A 21,722-nucleotide genomic window follows, 5' to 3' on the forward strand; every position below is an offset into this window, starting at 1 on the left:
TCGAAGGAAGAAAAAAAGAAAAAGATGCTCCTTATGGTCCTTATTACCTGGCAGTGAAGAACATGGATTTTATGGGCTGTATCCTATGCACAGAACTCCAGGTTGCATCAAAGAAAGTTCTACACGCCTTCAAATTAAGGGATTGGTGACTGCAAATTATGTGAGCGAGTGGGAGGAGCCAGATGGTATTGGGACATCCTAGACAATGTTTCCATTCCGGCTTTGTGTTCTTTCATTCCTATCAACTGAGCTTATTTAATTTGCTCCAGAATTTTGGGAAGGAATTACAGCTGGAAAATATGTGTTTTTAAACCTACAGACCCTTCTGACTTTAGAATTAGTTCTTTATTGCCAGGAAAACATAAAGGCAGATGTTGGACCATGTCAAAAGTCTTGTCAAGAGAATGGCTGTTTCACGCAGAACGGAGATGTGGCTTCTGTTGCTGGTGGCGTACTTGTTCCAAAGGAATGTGAATTCAGTACGTATGCCGACTAAAGATGTGGACCCCGAAGCGTTCATGAACATTGTAAGTTTGGGTTTTCCATCATGTCTTAGGGGGAATGGGGTGCCTTACATGTTCCTGTTTACATCTATGTATTATCTGCATTATGTGCTATATTTATATAGGGTGGTGATTTTTGCTAGCAGAGTAATCATAAATTAGCATATTATACGGTAAAGTGCTAAACTGCTAAACTGGGTGTGAGTAGACTGGGTTCTTGTCAAACAAATTCAATAAACTTGGGTGGGTGACTTAGTCCTTTTGGACTTGAAAGACAATTGGACTTTCTCTTGAATTCTTAGATTCATTCTATGAGCAGAGAAATCATTGCAGTATCTTAGGCCAAGCCCAGACCCTCCGTTATTTTCATTTTGTCTGTGTTTTACATCCTTTTTCTACTTTAATTAGTACTAAATGAGCATTGGCAACTATAATACTGTATTATAAAAGTATTATCCCTCGCTTCTTACTATTAGGGCACCCACTTCTAGTGGCACCCTTCACCATTCTAATATAGTCTTGTTATCCTGTTGACAGACAATAAATAAATCAACCCTAATGATTGCTAGAGAAGGCCTCCTGTGAGTAAAATTCATGAATGATGTGGTATCTCAGATCATTTTTTTTTTTTGCCTACTTTCAAATTATTAGTTGAGTTTTAACATTGTCTGCCATATGGTAACATTTATCGCATAGAAGATATTGTAATAAAACCTGCAGAAATGCTAATTTCACTTAATCTTCACTGCCCTTCCAGTAGATATGAACATCCCTATTTTTCAAATCAAGGAACTGAGATTGAGGAAGTTAAGCAACTTAAATTAGGCCACATTATCAGGAGGTGGTAGAGCTATAATTTTAAGCAGGCCTGCCCAAACACATAATTATAACCAGTATGCAATAAACCCTCCTGGGTGAGCAGTAGAGGCTACCTCCAGGTGAGTGAGATGATTGTGTGTAGTGTTCACAATCCATAAATTTCTCATAGATTTAACATGTTTAAATACAGATTTAAGACCCTTTTTACAGAAGCCTCTGAATGGATTCTATAACTCTGACAGGTCATAGAAATCTTTTGAATCTACATGATGCCAAATATCAGGTTTCTTTTGATCATTCCAAAGGTTGACTGTCTTTTGGTGATTTGTCCAGAGAGTTAGCAAATTGGTGTAGGTCCTTAGGAGCCATCTTCTGGCCCTGAGAAGGTCCCACAAAAATTCCTCTGGGTTACTGGGTGGAAGGAATCTCTTTAGCTATCGGCAGGGTGATCTCCCTGAGCCTCACCCACTGTGTGTGCACAGCCCCTGCACCCTGTTGGAGCTTCAGGAGCCCTAAGACTAATGCTCTGGCATTGAGCAGTTATGCATAGAGAGGCAAAGTAAAATAGGAAATTCAAATGATTGCCGGTATAAAGTAAATGAAATAGATTAATGTGGTGCAGAGTCTGAATGGGTTTGACTCTAGACAGATTTATGTGCCTATAATCTATCCTATATTTTGGTATAAAATTGACTTTATTTATGTATTTTCTTAGTGTTAACTGAACACCTATTAGGCCCTGGATACTGTGAGATTACAGAGATCGAAGAATACCAAAGCCCTTACTTCATGAAGCTTACAATCCAAGTAGGGAAGGGAGACACTCCATTACTAATTACAAGAATAGTGAAATCAAAAAAGAAAACATTGCCTAACCTAGGCAATTTAGGAAAGTTTTTCTAAATATGAAGCTGCAGAGATCTAAAGTATTCTCACTGCTCTTGCCCATTGTCATCATCTAGAGAAGGAGGGAGTTATTTCTAAGAGCTGTTGCTTTAAGAGGAATAAAAAAGGAGAAAGTCAGGTACCAAAAGTCCACTGTAGTATAGAAGGCAAACGGGCATCCTAGTTAAGAGAAAGACTCTACAGTCCCATTGCGTGAGTTTTAGTCCTGGCCCTAACACTAAAACACAAACTAGCTATATGATTTTAAGAAGTTTATTTAACCTATCCCTATGCTTCAGTTTATTCATTTGTGAATTAGGTATACCAATGATTTCTACTCCATGGAACTATTGCAAGAAATGTAAAAAGATCATGTACGTATAACTAACTGAGTTACCTGGCATATAGTAGGTACTAAATGAGCATTGGCAACTATAATAATTAAACATCACTCCCACCCTTTCAAGTATCTCCTATTTATCTTTCAGATTTCAGGTGAAAACCATTTTTTTTTCCAGACTGTGGTTTTAAAGATGAAAAGAAACTGAGGAAATGCATGGCCCAGGTGTTCTCATAAGACAAGTGCCTCGCTGACTGCCTTAGAATTACCTGATCCCTAACCCAGGGCCAGCCCGGGAACCTGCAGGTTTAAGTGACCCAGATGATTCTGATGCACACCCAGGTTTTGGAATCAGTGTTCTGGTCCGGAAAGAACAGCAGAGCACTGGCCAATGTTCCTGAGATAACATGATTAGCTAAAGTAAAGGAGTTTTATTGTTTATGCCTTCCAGCATCAAGAAATCGACTTTTTACTCTGGGGTAATTGAGAATATAGCCTTGCAGAACAGAACTCAAAAGAAATTGTGCTTTTTCTGTAGAGTGAAATCATCCAACATCAAGGCTATCCCTGTGCGGAGTATGAAGTCACAACAGAAGATGGGTATATCCTTTCTGTTAACAGAATTCCTCAAGGCCTATTGCAACCTAAGAAGACAGGTATGGTTTACCCTGTGTCACCCCAGCATGGCAGTGTTCCCTACAGTAATGATTTCCTTGTAATATGATCGTGTAAAAGGGAGTCTGGGTTATTGGTACTGACTGGGCCCATTGTTCAGGCCAAAATATGACTTTAGTTTCCCCAAAATCTCCATCACCACCATGCCATCTCCGATTATCCCAAATAAACATAGTGTTTACTTTTCAAAAAAATGAAAAACACTTCAAGAAAAGTCTATATCTTGATCTCTTCTAGCGGTTAACACATTTTCCAACCCCCTCCTACATAGATATTCTAGAATATCCGTTAATGTTTTCTTGAAAAGACCAGACCAACGCCCCCTGAACCCTCCATATTCCTCAACCAAATAGCATTTTAAATAACTAAGATGTTGCCCATATTTTCACTGAGGTCTTTTTAAGAATCAGGCACTTTATGTACATTTTACATCTTTGGTACATGTACCTTTTTTTGCATAGGGATTTTCAGCACTTGCTGGCTTTCAAAAGTTCACCTTCATTACTCATTAAATTGTGCCCATCATTCATCTCTATTTGGCTCTTTTCTTTTTCATATTATAGCTCTATGTTTCATATTATAGCTCTATGTTTATATAAATGAATATAAATAAATGAACAGCCACACTATCTATCATCAGTACAGTTGATGTAACTTCTCATTGTGTTCTTTCTGTATACCAGGTAAAATGCTAAGTGCTTTGTTTACATTGGTCTTATGTAGCTTTCACAATCATTCTAAGAAATTGCCACTCACATAGGGGTTAAGTAATTTGCTAGTCTATGCTAGTACTTGCTAGTATGTTGCAAAACCTGCACTCAAATAAAGATCTGTCGGACACCATAGCCCATGTTCTTAACTAGGACCAGAAAAAGCTGGGCCAATGCTACAGGCCTTTGGTTGTAAAGAAACTCTGGGTTCTGTTTTATTCTAATTTACACTTGTGCAGCCTTTTGTAAACCAGCTTTTAGAAAAAGTACCAGCTGCTCAGCTGTACCTTACATATGTCCAGCATGTTCTCACCTCAGTGCCTTTGAACTTACAGTTCTCCCTGTGGAACCCTATTTCATCAGATATCGACAGGTTTGCACTGGCCCTTCTTTCAGACCCTAGTCACCTGACCACCCTAGTCAATATAGCAATCCCTTGCCACCTATTGAGGGCTAGACCCGTATCCTGCTTAAATTTTCGTATAGCACTTAACACCACCTGATATGCAGATATTTGCTTATTTATCTATCTCCCCCCAACCAGAATATAAATTCATCGGGAGCCGAAACTTTATCTACTTTGTTTAAGGCTATCACCAGTACCTAAAAGAATGCTAACCACATTGTAGATGCCAATAAGTATATCTGTGGAATGAATACATTGATTTTATATAAATAAATGAATAACCTGGAGACACAGATAACTTTTCACTAACCCCACAAATCCTTGAGGGTAAGCAAGGCACGGCTGTGCCAAGCCATCAAGTGACTGTGGCAGATCCTAAGCTCAGGGGAGACGCCTGCAGCTCCCATTCATGGCAACTTGTTTTCTTGCCTCGTGTTCATTTACATTGTTCACTCATGGCCCAAGGAAGAGCTTGGTGTTCAAGGTGTCAGCCTTTTTGGTCCAGTTGCTGAAGAATACTCCCCTCTGGTGGCTGATGTTGTTCCTGCAGCTTCCATTGGCCTCTAAACAGAGGAAATCTCCCAGCCTTAAAGGAAAGCAAGATTCCTCAACATCTCTTCAAAAAGAGGGCCAATGAAATTCATACTGAAAACAACTGAAAGATGTCCATAAGCTTGTGACAAAAGCCTTTTAAAAACCTTCCTTCTTTCAAATATTTACATCAAAAAAGAAAATAGGCTGGGGCCGGGCCATCCTAAAAAAATGACAGCTTTTTAAAAGAGTAGCCCTTACACATTCACCTATTGGCTATAATTTAAATGAAAATTCATGACTCCAGGGAATGTTTGAAATGATGCTGATCATTTATAAGTCAGTTCTCTCACTAGATGAACCACGAGTACGAACTTCTGCCAGGTAGGGCCAACCTGGCCCCAGCCATGGGAAATGTCCTAAAGATTTCAAAGGACAGCATTGATCCTCCTTGGTTTGATCTCATCATATTGAGGTCACCTCCTTGAGGGCTAGAGGATGAACTCAATGACCAGACCTAAAAGGAAAACCTGAAGTAACTCAGTTTCGTTCTCCCGGCCCTGTATAGGCCCTCATGTTCTTTCCCCAGAGGAATAAAATGAGGCAAATGGAATTCATAAAGTTTGTTGTGAAAGGCCTCTGTCTATAGCGAGACTGCACTTGGAATCAGTTCAGTACTAACAGGATCTACCATCTGGTGAGGTCAGGTGGCATGCTGACTGCTTAACGCACAGTACCTCAATGAACCCGCAACACAGTGAGGTAGATGTTGTATTGTTATGTTAACTAGGACACTGAAGCTCTGAGAATAACAACTGCCTTTGAAAATTATAGCACTAATAACAACAGCAGCAAAGCTTCTCTTATCTTCCTCTAAAACAGGTACTATGGTGCAGATATTACATTCACGATCTGATCTCACTCTTCTAAGCCCCATTGAGAGCATGATGTTTGCCCTTGAAAGATGCAGCATTTGATTATCTTTCAGTATAACTTTCTAATGTAAAAAAACGATGCTTACCTTAATTTATTTAACGTGTTAGAATTCTAATGCCTTAATCCTTTATCGCCTACTGATATTCTTATACACTGTATTTTAATATAATTTCAAATTTACAAAAAGTTTTCAAAAAGTGTACAAGGAATTACCCTATACCCTTTACCCTGATTTACCAATTTTGAATTACATTTTGCCGCCACATACTTCTTTTCTGTCAAATATCTTTGACATTAACTTTGAGACATCATGCCTATTACTCCCTAATATTTCTTAATATTGTGGAGGGAAAAATAACTTTTCCTCCTACTCATTTTAGGTTCTATTAGCCTAACGTAAGACTGATGAACAAGAGAAAAACAAGTGGGAGTTTATTAGCAGCGGTATCCCACATGCATATGGGAGCATTCAGAGTTGAGTAACTCAAAAGGGTGGTTAGATTTTTGGGGTCTATATACCTAACTCAGGAGAGAAAAGGGAGAAGGATAAAGAGCACTTGTAGAAAAGCAAATGACTTTTTGGTAAGATAAATGGCCCTCTGGAAAATAGATGTCAGATAAGATAGCGTGTGAGAATGTTTGTCCGGTGGTAGTGCTAATTTCTCCTTTTCTAAAAAGAGAAGATTAGAGTTGCTTCAGGGCAAGGAATTTATGACAATTGAATTCTTTTAAGAGGCTCTGTTTTTAGGCAGACAAGGAATTTCAGTAACTCAAATGCCTTCAGCACAAAGTAAATCCTATTCCAAAGTGACATATTTGGAGGGGGTAAGGAAAATATCCTGATCCCCCTCACTCATGCATTTATTAAAATTAGGAAACTAACACTGATTGATATTAGTATCTAATCCATAGTCCATGTTCAAATTTTGTCAATTGTGCCAAAGTCATTTCTATCCTCCCCTCCCCCAATCCAGTATCATCCACTATATTTAGTTGTCTTTTTGTCTCCTTTCTAAGCTGAAAAAATTCCTCAGGTTTTCTTTGGTATTTTTGACCTTGACATTTTTTAAGAGTTTTGAACATTCCCTGGAGTCATGAATTTTCATTTAAATTATAGCCAATAGATGAATGTGTAAGAGATACTTTCAGGATATGTAAATATCCTGTATCTCTTCAAACTTTATTCACTAATTTTAGCATCCATTGATGATTTTATAATGCCATCAATCTTTCTATATTTATTGAAATTATATTGTAAATAAGAGCCTTTACTTCTCCCCTAATTCTTTGTTTATTCATTTCACTGATATCAATATTGAGTCATGCATACTCAATTTATACAATAGGATATAATTTATTACTATCATTTATTTTGATGCTCAAATTTTTCCATATTTAAACATTGGGAGATCCTTCATGCTGGCTTGTGGGTTCTTTAGACATGAAGCACCCATAACCATTAAACCATTACACATATAGAATATGCATATATTTGTATATATTAATATTAGAATATAAATAATTATAAATAACATATACTTATATACAGTACAATATTAATACATTAGAATATATAATATATTTATGTTATATATGTGTATATTTATATGTGTGTATAATTAATGTCATAATATCAATAATTACATCTAGTATTTATATAATTATTTTTTAATATATTTTATTGATTTTTTACAGAGAGGAAGGGAGAGGGATAGAGCATTAGAAACATCGATGAGAGAGAAACATCAATCAGCTGCCTCCTGCACGCCCCCCTACTGGGGATGTGCCCACAACCAAGGTACATGCCCTTGACGGGACTCGAACCTGGGACCTTTCAGTCCACAGGCCAACGTTCTATCCACTGAGCCAAACTGGCTAGGGCTATATAATTATTTTATTATAACATTAATATATATATATACATATGTAATTATGTATAATTATACATTTGTCATATTATATATTATATAATATAGTAACATATTATAATGTATGGATAGTATAAATATATAACAACCAATTTTTTATTCTTATTAATTTGTAATAGTTATGATTATCCTATCTAATAAAAGAGTAATATGCAAATTGACCATCACTCCAACACACAAGATTGCTGCCCCTATGTGGTCAAAGATGGCTGCCCCCATGTGGACACAAGATGGCCGCCACAAGATGGCCAGCAGGGGAGGGCAGTTGGGAGGGATCAGGCCTGCAAGGGAGGGCAGTTGTGGGCGATCAGGCCAGCAGGGGAGGGCAGTTGGGAGGGACCAGGCCTGCAGGGGAGGGCAGTTAGAGGTGACCAGGCCTGCAGGGGAGGACAGTTAGGGACAAACAGGCTGGCAGGGGAGCAGTTAGGCATCAATAAGGCTGGCAGGGGAGTGGTTAGGGGGTGATCAGGCTGGCAGGCAGAAGCAGTTAGGGGCAATCAGGAAGGCAGGCAGGTGAGCAGTTGGGAGCCAGCAGTCCTGGATTGTGAGAGGGTGCAGACTGGGCTGAGGGACACACACCCCAGTGCACGAATTTTGTGCACCTGGCCTCTAGTTATATATAATTATCTTAATCATTATATTATACCAGCTCCTGGAGCACTTCAGTATCCTCTCAGGTGCCCAGACAAGTCTAGTAATAATAACTATACAAAAACAACAATGGAAAAGCATTGGCCTGCAGACCAAAGGGTCCCAGGTTCAATTCCAGTCAAGGGCACATACCTCATTGCAGGCTCCTCCCTGGCCCAGGCCCTGGTCGGGGCTCATGCAGGAGGCAACCAATCAATGTGGTTCTCTCACATCAACATTTCTCTCCGTGTTTCCCTCTCTCTTCCACTCTCTAATAATCAATGGGAAAATATCCCTGGGTGAGGATTAAAAAACAAACAAAAACAACAGTGGGAGATGAGCTTTGATTCTTTGTGCCATACATTGTGCCATCTGCTCCTTGTGCACAATTTCATTTAATCATAACAAAAATTCTTCTTTTCTGATGAAGAAATCAAGACACATAAAGGTTAAGTAACTGACCAAGCTAGCAAGCAGCTGAATCAACAATTAAACACAGGTTTGTCTCACTTGAAAGCCTTTGCACAGTAGGGGATAACAAGAAGGGTAGAGAACATTTCCCACTGTTGAAATTCTCTCTCTCTTTTTTTTTTTTTTTTTTTTTTTTGTAGGTTCCAGGCCTGTGGTGTTACTGCAGCATGGCCTGCTTGGAGATGCTAGCAACTGGATTTCCAACCTGCCCAACAACAGCCTGGGCTTCATTCTGGCAGATGCTGGTTTCGACGTGTGGCTGGGGAACAGCAGGGGAAACACCTGGTCTCGGAAACACAAGACCCTCTCCATAGACCAAGATGAGTTCTGGGCTTTCAGGTAGATGAAAATCTTGAGAGAGGAGGTGGACATGGATGTCTTTAGAAGAACTGGGTGAAAAATTATAACGTCTAGTATTTGGAAAATTTACTTTGGTTGGCTCATCAATATCCTAATATGATAGCCCTCAATTGTCTTGATTGACTAGTGATTCTTTGGGGAAAGTATTGGGGGAAATTACATTCCTTAAGAAGACTGGGTCTGGTGAGTGGGGTGAGAATGGTGGGTGGTGTCAGGTGATCGAGATTGGCACGAGAGAAGTGTATGTCCATTTCCTTATCGATGGATGTCCTGGGACTAACTCTTCTGTGAGTTATGACACGGACTAGTACCCCCAGGAGGAGATGAGATCAGACAACATTAAAGATATAAGGAAAATATTAAGCCTTAGGGACTATCAATTCAATTAACACATTTCTTACACTCTTACAAAAGATTTTTAGTATTTTTATTTAAATTTCCTATGGACATTCAACCTGCTTTTTATCTATTTCATCAGGGAAGGGCCCCATAGCATCATTAATACTTTACATATAAGTGAATCTGCATGACCATCTGCTGTTCTCTTAACAGAACAACAGGACATCTCTCCTAGGGAGGCAGGTCTTGTGCTCAGTAAATATTCATTGAAGATGATTATTGCTCTGTAACATCTGTAGAAAATAGCAGTTTTCTGACAACCTGTGATTTCTGAGGCACCCAGGCATCACAGGTTTGAAACAAGTCCAAACTGAGTGTTGTGAGGGACACAGTAACAAGTTCTTGGGACTGACAACTCAGGGGTTTGTTTATAAACTCCGGGGCTGTTTTTGTTTGTTTCTGATTATAACTTTTCGTATAACTTTGTCTTTTCCTCTTGTAGTTATGATGAGATGGCTAGGTTTGACCTTCCTGCAGTCATAAACTTTATTTTGCAGAAAACGGGCCAGGAAAAGATCTATTATGTCGGCTATTCACAGGGCACCACTATGGGTAGGTTCAAAGGAAAACAGGTTTGTATACTCAGAAGAAATGTGAGCATATGGTGTACAGCTATGCCTGGGATAAGTCATCTCACACTTCACTCATCTGGCCTTATTCTCTTCAGCGACTCTTAAGAGCGACAGGAAATGGGTATGAAATTGAGGGAGGCTTCAGGTAGAGTAAGTAGAGTAGGAGTCAGATAAATATGTATTCAAATGTTGGCTCTACCACCTTTTAGGTAAATGTCACTGAGCAAATTATTTAATCCCTCTGGCCTCAGTTTCCTTATCTATAAAATGGGGATTATAGCTCCCTCTTAGGGGTGTTAGAGGTGATTGATATAAGCTCTGTGAAGCAAGGCTTTCGTCTCAAACAGCTGTGAGAGCAGTTCCTGGCCCATAGTGTGCACTCAGTAAAAGCACTGAATGAATGAAACATAGTTTCCAGTGCCTGGCACATAACAGGCAATCAATAGACACAAAGCATTGCCATCATACTATACACAGAACTGCTGCAGGAGTTTACTCCAGTCTCTCTCTCTCTCTCTCTCTCTCTCTCTCTCTCTCTCTCTCTCTCTCTCTCTCTCTTTTTTCCTCTTCTAATGGCAGTGTCTGCAATTACGTGCTGGTGTCCTTTTGTTTTTGATGAATTTGTGAGAAACCTTAACTCATGGCCCCAGAGGATACATATGGGAGTAGAGGCTGGCTATCCTGGCCCTTTATTAGACCAAAGTCAACAGGAAAAAAATGTGGTTGGCTTAGATTACAATGAAGGAAGATCAGCAGAGGCAGAGTGTGTGCCATGGGAAGAAGGCTCTCTAGAGGGGGCTGAGAAGGTCTCTGAGCCAAAGGCACTCCAGAGGCAGCCGTGCATCACCCGTGCAAGGGATTCTGAGAGAGGTGAACACTCAATGGAAACTCAGGGCGCACATTCAGTTGGTTCATTTTAACTGATACTCTAGTGAATAAAAGGAGACTGACTTTCACATTGTACTTCCTGTTTTTTTCAATAACATTAGCTGATCCTAAGGATGCTATGTCTCACCATGTACTTCACAGAAAGGTAAAATGCTATGCCTGCTCCTACTCTCATTTCCAGGGGTCTTAAAACATTTTCCCTATACTAAATTGTTCAACGTGACACGAAGACAAAGGTGCTAATGATGAGGTTAAATGCTACTCTGAGAAGAAGGAGGTGGCCAAAAAAGCACAGGACGATTCTATTAGTCAACCACGGAGCTATTAATGCGGAAAACTTGAACTTGCTTTACATAAAGAGAGGAATTGATGGGAGAAGTTATCCAGAGTTCCCAACTCTTGACATTTGAGGAATTAAGTTTATATAGTCAGAATTAAGCTGGAATACAGGAATGTATTCGAAAGTATTTTCAACCCAGTGCTACTGATGGTCCAGTTGGGAGAGCAAGAGCTAATACCAGGTCACTCTTCTGCCTGCCTTTGCATGTGGCTGGCAAACTAATCATGTACAGAGAAAAGAAGGGAAGGAATCAGTCTTTCTTAATACTCACTCACCTCCTGGGAACTAGACAGAAGTCATGTGATTTTACGTTGTTTTTTTCTACCCAGCCTCCTTCCCCACAACCTGCAAACATCAGCCTAGACAGAGAGTGTACATGCTCTTTTGAAATAGACACATAGTATTTCAAATATAGTGACCATGCCCTGAATTTATATAATAGCTTTTTTTTCTCCCAAAAGTTCTACAGAGATTAGCCCTGTGCAGTGGTAATTTGGGAAATTGGGCTCTATTTTGTAAGTATAGAAACTGAGGCACAGACTGACTTAAGTAGTGTTCCATACCAAGTTTATGGCAAAAATAAGAGTTGGAATCCAGTTCACTAGACACTTGTCTACTACATTACATTACAATTTGGGTTCCAGAACAATTAGGGAATCAACAAAAACCCCAGCAAAAACTTGCTATACCCATTATTTTACAGAACATGCTTGTTATCAATAAACAAGGCACTTTTTCTTATTTTTTTTCACTGTAGAGATTTGAATTAAATGAAGTAAGAACCATGAAAATCATAAGCAAAGTGTATAGCATATAGTTACCTCTCCCTCTCTCTCTCTCTCTCTCTCTCTAAATATATATATATATATATATATATATATATATATATATATATATATATCTACTGAGTGGCCAGATTATTATCCTACATAATGAAATGGTAATATGTAAATTACCATCACTCCACTACGCCCACGATTGGGCCAGCAGGAGGCGCAGGGGGCGGGACTCAGGGTGGCCGGGGTAGCTGATTGGGCCAGCGTCTGCGCCATGGCTGCGCCGGAGGCTTTCTAAAGGCCTGGTGCACCAGCGGACAGCCAGCCAGCTGGTGCACCAGGTGCATGATTAAATCATGCACTGGGCCTCTAGTTGATAATAATAATATAAATACTAATCTGGCCACTCAGTGTGTGTGTGTGTGTGTGTGTATGTGTATGTATATATATATATATATATATAGAGGCCCGGTGCATGAATTTGTGCATGGGTGGAGTCTGGCCAGCCTGGCCAAGGGGAGGGGACATGGGCAGTTGGCCAGCCTGCCTGCTGGTCGAACTCCTGGTCGAGGGGACGATTTGCATATTAGTCTTTTATTATATAGGATATACACTGAGTAGCCAGATTATTATGCTTTCAGAGATCATAATAATCTGGCTACTCAGTGTATATATATTTTTTTTTCACAAAGTCCACATTATTATACTCAATAATTAAATTCACCAATTCAATGAGAACCTACTCCTGGACATCAAATAAGTAGATGTCAGAAGAAACACAAAAGCGTTTTTCCTGCTGTTGTTACCGTATTTTCCGGCGTATAAGATGACTTTTTAACCCAGAAAAATCTTCTATACACCCAGTCATCTTATACACCAGAAAATATGGCATTTCCCCCTCAATGATCTTATCACTTCACGGGAGAGTTAAGACACAATCACAAGTAATTACTGAAATATCTTGACAAAAGTAAATATGCATTTTATGAGTTTGGGGATATTCAGTATCCACGCTGATATATTCCTTTTCTTGCAGGCTTTATTGCGTTTTCCACCATGCCAGAGCTGGCTCAGAAAATAAAACTGTATTTTGCTTTAGCACCCATAGCTACTATTAAACATGCGAGAAGCCCTGGGACCAAATTTTTGTTGCTGCCAGATATGATGATCAAGGTATGTGGCTCCTCAGAAAATTTCTTGTCTATATAGAAGAGTCTTCCCACCCAATAAGGTAAGATTTACCCTTTTCAATTAGACGCACTTATTTTTTACTATGATGTAATGACTACTATTTTGTTTCCTATTTTTACAGGGATTGTTTGGCCGGAAAGAATTCCTGTACCAGACCAGATTCCTCCGCCAGTTTTATATTTACCTTTGTGGTCAGATGATTATTGATCAGATTTGTAGCAGCATCATTTTACTTCTGGGAGGCTTTAACACAAAAAACATGAACATCGTAAGTGAGAACCTAGTACACTCTCAGTTTCCCAAAGCAAAGCTAGAAGTCACTAGTCTCACTCCTTGAAGATGAGCTATTGCCAGTAAAGACTTAGAAAAATGTAATCTTAGTAATTCAGTTTTCTCCAAATACACTAATATGTGAGAAATGCTTTAACATGGATTGAGATCAGGTTAACATAAGGACATTGCTAGATATAAACTTCACAGATTATAGATGGAAGTGATATGAAAGCAGCTTTATGCATTGAATTAGCAGATTAAAAAAGTGATTAGAACCCACTAGTGAAAAGAAAGAATCGCCATGCAGTATCTACCTCTTCTTTTCTACTTGGGTCCTTCTGGCCCTTTGATAAGATGTCTGGGAGTTTCAATTTGGCTTAGGTAGAGCTACAAGTTGGAAGGTGACATAGTGTGGGTTCCCAGGAAGCAAACTCTGAGATGGAGATTAGTGGGTAGAGGGATTTTGGGTTATGTGCTTGGGATAACACCTAGAGAAGGGAGTGAAACAGGATTGGGTAGATGGAAGACAGAAAAAAATAAAAAACTGTGACATACCCTTAATGGGAACCTCTGGTGATCCTACAGGGATTTGTGAAGATGGGATGACCCTTCAGAGCTCTCCCAAGTGGGGTGAGAGGGCTGAGTGTTTATACCCCCATATCAGCCAGTCATTTAATGCAGATGACACCAATACTAGGTGATGCATTGGGCAATACAGCTCTCTGCACCTGGGACAACCCCCCAAGGAGGCCCCACAGTAGAGGGCTACCAGCTGGCAGCTGGAAGAACACATCTTTAATTCCTCAAGTCTTTTAATTCTTTGTTTAAAATAATATGATTAATAGCTACCATTTAATAAACATTTATTATGTGCCAGGCTAACAATCCTATGAGACAGATATTATAATTTCCCACTATGCAAATCAGTATCCTGAGATTTAGTGGATTAAATTATTCCCATATCCACCTAAAATTTAAATGGCAGAGCTAGGATTTGAATATAGGCCTGTTCTGGAGTCTTCATCCTTAATTACTGTATAATATTTTTTAAAAAAATGAGTTCAGGTATCTACTGAGAAGCCATCCTCAGATGAAAAATATAGGTGCTCAGGAATACATTTAGTGGCATGTTTATTTATGTGCATATTACTGTTTCATAGATAAGTGCTGATAATTTAATGATGGTCCCATTTCTTAGTCTGACACATGGGAGATTTGATCTTGACAAAGCGCATGTCTTATGAGTTTTTCCATGTCCCACAAACCACTCCTGCCTTGTTACAGAGCCGAGCAAATGTGTATGTCGCTCATTCTCCTGCTGGAACATCTGTGCAAAATATCCTGCACTGGAGCCAGGTAGGAATGATGTTGAATTTGTCGTTTTCCCTAAGTAAGTATCTGTGGGAAAGAGTGCCCTTTTGATAAACCAGGGGTTATTTCCTATTTGTTATGAGATGAAATGTAATCTAGAACATTGAAACTTTTCAGGAGATGGGAGGGAAGGATTGGCCCACAGACGTCTTTAGTGGACCTTAAAACTGTGAGGTCAGATGGTCCCATTGAGACCTTTCTCTCTCTCTCTCCACCTCAAAATGAGGTTGGAGAAGATAATTAGAGGCTCTTCCAGCAGCAGGTCAAGTAGTAACAAAAGTGTAAGGCAGGAACTAATTACCCAAAGAGGCCTCACAGGAGGGAAAGACTAACCTGCAACACAGGAGGGCAAGTCTTGATCACCAGTCACATGAACTAAAGAAGGCAGAGCTGAAGTAAGACATTCAGAATGGATTCAAGGACAACGTGCATGCGAATGATTCTTTCACCAATGAAGAAGCACTGAACCTAATAATATTGTTCATTGTAGATGATACTATGGAGTGACCCTGATTGATTGTGGAAATAAGGGTGGATATAAGGACAGAGCTAGAGCATAACTAACCTTGGGTTCTCATGTATTAAAAATACCACTTTGTTAAAAAAAAAGGGGGGGGGGCTCTTAACCCTTTGCACTCGCTTGCTTTTTTCTAGATTCCTGCTACCGTTGCTAACTTTGTCGAGTCACACTCGACATCCGAGTGCAAAAGGTTAACTCAAGCAGAGAGTTTTAAGAGTAGTGATGGCATCTATATATCATAAATATTGGCCCTATCTGCTTTCTGTTTTTGTATCAACTTAGAGTCTAGTGAAATTGTTCTTGTACAGTTGTTATATTTGCGAGAGAGGAGAGAAACATTTTATAATTAAAACTAAAGAATTCTGAATTGTATTGAGTGTCAGTCACCTTGTCGCAGTCGCAAGGGAGAGCTTTCCCCTTGTAGCCTACAAAGTTGTACAGATACCATCCATGTAGGCTTCTATGGGGTTGTATGACATGGTGGAGTTGTATGACATGGTGGCCAAGTATGTCTGCAGTACATACATTTTCTCCCGAAAGGGTCTTCCTCTTGCCTTTGTACTTCCCTGAAGATTATCTTAACGCTGAACAGTCTCTGCTCTCTGCTTCCCGCACAATTGCAGACTTGGGAGCACATTTCCACCCTTCCTCCCACTCTTTTCCAGCAATATATTTGAACGCCATGTACATTTTTGTTCCCTTTTAGGCAGCGAATTCTGGGGAACTCCGGGCTTTTGACTGGGGGAGCGAGACTAAAAATCTGGAGAAAGGCAATCAGGTAAGAAAACCAATACCACCCTTTATAAGTGCACGACCGGGAAGGTCTAATGGCAGTTTACTGTAGAGATGGGGATAAAATACGAGTATGGGCATGGAACATAAAAGTCGGGGTTTGACTCCATTTGAAAATGGGGACGTTCACAGCTTGGCCACAAGGCCTGCTGCCTTCACAATGCAGTAGGAGAACTTCTTTGAGAGGCTGCTTCCATGAAGGGGGCCCTGGGCTTCGTAGGAGCAAGGCGGAGTGCATTTAGTGAAGGGAAGAGTGTGGTCTCTGGTGGCTACTACTACAAGAATCCTTTTTTGATAAGAAACCCAAAAATCACCAATGAAGATGGCAGGAGTGAGGTTGTTTTTATAGTATAATACAAAGACCATTTATCTGTGGTTGCCAGAGACAGGGGTGAGGGGTTGGGTGGGAAATGGGTGAAGGGGGTCAAAAGGTACAAACTTCAGTTATCCTATCTAATAAAGAGGGAATATGCTAATTGACTGTCATGCCCTCACAAAGATGGTGGTGCCCATAGCCAATAAGGAGGGAATATGCTAATTGACTGCCACTCCCTCAAATATGGCGGCGCCCACAGCCACAAGATGGCAGCACCCAGTCCCCTCAGCCCCGCCACAGTGGCAGGCGCAGGACACGGGCAGGCCCACCCCCAGGCGGGTCCAGCCGCTCTGCACACCTGCCTCCGGAGTCCCCCAGTCCCCTCAGCCTCCCAGCCCCCCAGGGCCAGCCCGAGGCGCACGCAAGCCTCGGATGGCAACTGCTCAGCAGCCCAGGGTTAGCCCAAGGCACACATAACCAGGGCCAGGCCTAGACTTGCGCTGCTGGCAGTGGCAGCAGCAGAGGTGTGATGGAGGCATCGCCTTCCCCTGATCGCCGGGTCGCCTCCCACCCCTGAGGGCTCCCAGACTGTGAGAGGGGGCAGGCTGGGCTGAGGGATGCCCCCCTCCAGTGCATGAATTTTCATGCACCGGGCCTCTAGTAATATAAATAAGTCAGAAAGTATAATGAAAGTTGCTGAGAGTAGATCTTAAAAGTTCTTATTAGAAACAGAAATATTTGTAACTATGTGTTGTGATGGATATTAATTAAACTTACTGTGATAACCATTTCACAATAAAATACAATCTTATAGCTCAATTTAAAAACCTTGCTGCATAAAGAAAAAGAGCATTAATTGGTGAATGAGGATTACTGGGTTAGTCTTGCCTCTACACTATAAACGTGTGTGATCATGGCTAGGCCGCTTTGATTTTTCAGGCCTCAGGACTTTTATCTTTAAAGATTGGACTAGATCATTCTTAAAAGTTCACCCTGGTCACACATATAATGATTCTGTAATTTGCAAGTAAAAACATTTTCTTTCCATTTTAAAAATATTTTTATTGATTTAAGAGATGAAGAAAGAGAGAGAGAGAGAGAGAGAGAGAGAGAGAGAGAGAGAGAGAGAGAGACATTAATGATGAGAGAGAATCATTGATCGGCTGCCTCCTGCATACCCCACAATGGGGATTGAGACAGTAACCCAGGCATGTGTCCTGACCGGGAATCAAACTGTGACCTCCTGGTTCATAGGTCAATGCTCAACCACTGAGCCAAGCCAGCCAGGCAGTAAAAAATATTTTTAAAATGCTACCACATTATCTAAGAAATGTGTAGTCAATACTATAGAATAAAATTAAAAACAAATGTTGTGTAGAATCAGAAGTAGATTTTATACTCTTCAGAGCATAAAATCTTCACTGAAAATTATGAGTAGCTTGTGTGTGAATTGACCATACAAATTTAAAGCTGGAGGGAGCTGAATAGACATAGGCAAATTTTTGAGAGTACCATATCATATGTAATATCCATTTTGGTACATCAATCTAGATATAAAAGGCTAGGAAATTCGACAGACTGTGCAATACCCATGAATAGCAAACTCTCTATCAAAGGTCTGTTCCTTTTTTAATTTTAGCTCTATCTTTACCTTTTCTTAAAGTATGTTTTTAGAGAAAGCATTCCAGTTCCAAAGTAGTTTTAAGTTTTCACATTTAATGTTATGAGTTCTAGAAAAATCACTTGTGCAAAGTAGGCACCAGAAAATGGTCTGGTGGTGGGAAGGAAGATAAAACACACACACACACACACACACACACACATACACACACACACACACAATGGTGTTGCAGAATCACAGAACCTTAGCACTGGGCCTGAATTCAATTCAGTCTTTTCACCTATAATATGATTTAAAAAATATATTACTGGCTCCATAGAATGTTCCAACCTTTCATATCTAAGTTAGGCTATAAAAGGTGTTTCTGATAATCAAATTCTGATGTTTGTGTTTGGGAAGTTTTCCCATACCAACAAGCAATTCCCTGAACACCAGCAAGATCTCCTACAGTTCTACCCAATGCTGGGATAGAATCAGATCCTATGGCTTAGGACCCTATGAGACTGCCTCGCTCCCACTTCCGATGCCAATCACAAATCCAGGTTGTTACCTGGACTTCTGACCAACTGGCTATATAAATCAGAGGCTTCCATGACAACTCCCTCTGGCTCAATTAATTTGCTAGATTGGCTTACAGAACTCAGAAAAACATTTTAGTTACTAGATCTTCAGTTTATTATGATAAGCCAGTTGGGAAAGATGCATAGGACAAGGTATACGGGAAGGGGCACAGAGCTTCTATGCCCTCTCCAAGTGCACAGTTCTCCCCACATTTCCACTTGTTCACCAAGTTGGAAGCTTTCCAAACCCTGTCCTTCCTGAGTTTTTATGGAAGCTTCATTACATAGGTATGATTGATTAAAACATTAGCCATTGGCGATTGAACCCAAGAGGCTGTGGCGGTGACTAAAACAATAGAAATTTATTCTTTCCCAGTTCTAGAGGTCAGAAGTCTAAAGTCAGGGTTTGGACAGGGTTGGTTCTTTGGAGACTCAGCAAATCTGCCCCATGCCTAATGCCTCCCTCCTAGCTTCTGGTGCTTGCTTATAGTTCATGGTGTTCCTTGGTTTGCAGATGCATCACTCCATTCTCTCAACCTCTGCCTACATCTTCACAGGGTTTTCTCCTCTCCTGACCTTTTCTTCAAAGAACACTTGCCATTTGACTTAGGCCTACCCTAATCAAGTATAATCTGATCTCAGGATCCTTAACTAAGGATTTTAGGACTCTGTGCCAGAAATGGGGATGAAAACCAAATATATATTTGTTATTATACATTACAGCATCACAGGCTATAACTCCAAACGTTTAAAAAGTCACAAAATGGCACAAGGACAGCCTGGATTGGAACCTCAGCCCCAGGGTGGATTTTCCAAGTAAGAAATGGGCCCCAGCATGCCTGTGGAAAGTTCTGGGTGCTGATTAACCTCAAGGGCTGAGTCGGGTAGTCTGATTCCGTAGCACTGCTTGCATAAGAGAATTAAGTTCTCAAGGGCTAAGACTCCTAGACACCCTTCTTTGGGTGATGGGGCACTAGAGCAGGGATCTAATTTATACCTTCCCTTGGTTCAAACTACCTGTGTTCCAGTGCCATTGACTTCCCATGTCTTTGGAGACAGTCAAGCTGGGCCTGCTTTCTTTTTTTAATATATTTTTTTTATTGATTTCAGAGAGGAAGGTAGAGGGGGAGAGAGAGAGAGAAACATCAATGATGAGAGAGAATCATTGACCCGCTGCTTCCTGCACGCTCCCTATTGGGGATCGAGCCCATAACCTGGGCATGTGCCCTTGACTGGAATCAAACCCGGGACCCTACATTCCATAGGCTGACACTCTATCCACCGACTTAAACCAGCTAGGGCTGGGCCTGCTTTAAGGGCTTTCTATAATCATAGAAAATATCTGTGCAGCCCCAGAGCAGAGTCCTTCCAGTAGGTTCTATTCTCTCAACTTTCTCTGTAGAATATCTCTAACTCTGGCCTCATGAAACATTTGTGGTTATCTTTTAAAGGTAATTTATGCTTAAAATATTTATTAATAGGGAGAAAAATAATTAAAAAGTAATGCTTAAAGTGCTAGGCAATTTACATGTTTTCTCATTCACCTAGTAAGTGATTACAGATATCCCCATTTCACAGATAAAAAAACTGAGGTTCAGTAATTTTACCTTCAAGTAGGTGCTGGAACAGAAACTCTAAATGCAGATCTGCTTGGCTCCAATGCCTGTGCACTTTTTTTTTTTTTAATCACAACACATATTTAGAATGTTTATTTGGAATGTAAATTATGAGTTTGGAAGTCCAAATGTGATCTACAGCTAACAACTTTTCTTTTTCTAGCCAACTCCTGTAAGGTACAAAGTTGGAGACATGACGGTCCCTACAGCAATGTGGACTGGAGGTCAGGACTGGCTTTCAAATCCAGATGACGTGAAAACACTGCTCTCCGAACTGAACAACCTCATCTACCATAAGAACATTCCCGAATGGGCGCACATAGACTTCATCTGGGGGTTGGATGCTCCTCATCGTCTGTACAATGAAATCATACACATGATGCAAGAGGAGGAGACCAGCCTTTCCCAGGGAACGTGTGAGCCAGACTTTCGCAGGGAACGTGTGGGCTCAGACTGTGAAGCATCTGATACTGACAAGTCATAGGAAAAAACCTTGTGGACAATGGGGCTGGGGTCCAGGAACAGAGGATTTTAAGTATTTCAGGACTTGAAAACCTATCCTATCAGTAGAAGGGAAGAGGAGAAGGGGAGGAGGGAGGAAGTTTACTATATATTCCTTCAGGTTTCCTGTATTTGGCACTAAAACTGACATTAACTTTTTTTTTTTTTTAGTTAATTAAACTGCTCATAAGCTGAACATAGGTTTCATGCGATATTATAGTCTATCATCTTGAAGAGCAGGCTTTATTTGAGAGCTAGAAATTATCAAAACATTCTCTATGTCATTTCGGTAAACTTCCCTAAAACATATACTTATTTTTCTATAAGCCATATTTTGGGAATAAAGTAAACTGAAAAATTGGGATGAGAGAGAGGTCTTGAATCTCTGGATTATTGTTGACTTTCACAAAATAAATTAGACATTTTCATCTTACTGATATAGAAACACAACACTACCTCAGAAAGCCAAGCTGTTTTAACAATAAATAAATAAATAAATCCAAAACCAAAAAATCAATGTACAGTCTGGATAAAATATATTTTAAGCATCTTCAAAAGGGCCAAGTTGTATAGTTGAGTCTCAAATATCATGCTTTTGTAGATTTTTTATGAGTTTTCCAATAAATGCATTATGCACTGCATAAAGCATGTATGTGTATTTTAGTGCCTAAATTCTAGTACAAGCTTGTTTGAGGGTTGCAGAAGACCTTTTGACTAGAAATGTATGACCCACCTTTCTGCCTCCAGAAATGAAACGCTGAGAAGAAAATTTTATAATGTCAGCAACATAAT

At 40.2% G+C, this 21,722-nt stretch overlaps 1 protein-coding gene across 1 annotated transcript; it reads left to right on the forward strand.

The window, feature by feature from the left end:
• Positions 1-249: 249 nt before the first annotated feature.
• LIPM (lipase family member M) lies at positions 250-21,722 on the forward strand. The gene is made up of 9 exons (XM_008152963.3): positions 250-527; positions 3,086-3,203; positions 8,975-9,173; positions 10,036-10,145; positions 13,206-13,342; positions 13,482-13,628; positions 14,918-14,989; positions 16,231-16,302; positions 20,593-21,722. Exons 1-9 carry the CDS (start codon positions 372-374, stop codon positions 20,911-20,913), a joined length of 1,332 nt encoding a protein of 443 aa, XP_008151185.2. The 5' UTR covers positions 250-371; the 3' UTR covers positions 20,914-21,722.

The sequence above is a fragment of the Eptesicus fuscus genome, chromosome 17 (genome assembly GCF_027574615.1).
Source record: "Eptesicus fuscus isolate TK198812 chromosome 17, DD_ASM_mEF_20220401, whole genome shotgun sequence".
NCBI lineage: Eukaryota > Metazoa > Chordata > Mammalia > Chiroptera > Vespertilionidae > Eptesicus > Eptesicus fuscus.

Excerpts from the sequence above, each read along its gene's own strand:
- LIPM (XM_008152963.3), top strand. The coding sequence starts at position 372 with ATGTTGGACCATGTCAAAAGTCTTGTCAAGAGAATGGCTGTTTCACGC. Across the intron at positions 13,343-13,481 it reads TGCCAGATATGATGATCAAG|GGATTGTTTGGCCGGAAAGA; the intron begins GTATGTGGCTCC and ends CTATTTTTACAG. Across the intron at positions 16,303-20,592 it reads ATCTGGAGAAAGGCAATCAG|CCAACTCCTGTAAGGTACAA; the intron begins GTAAGAAAACCA and ends TTCTTTTTCTAG.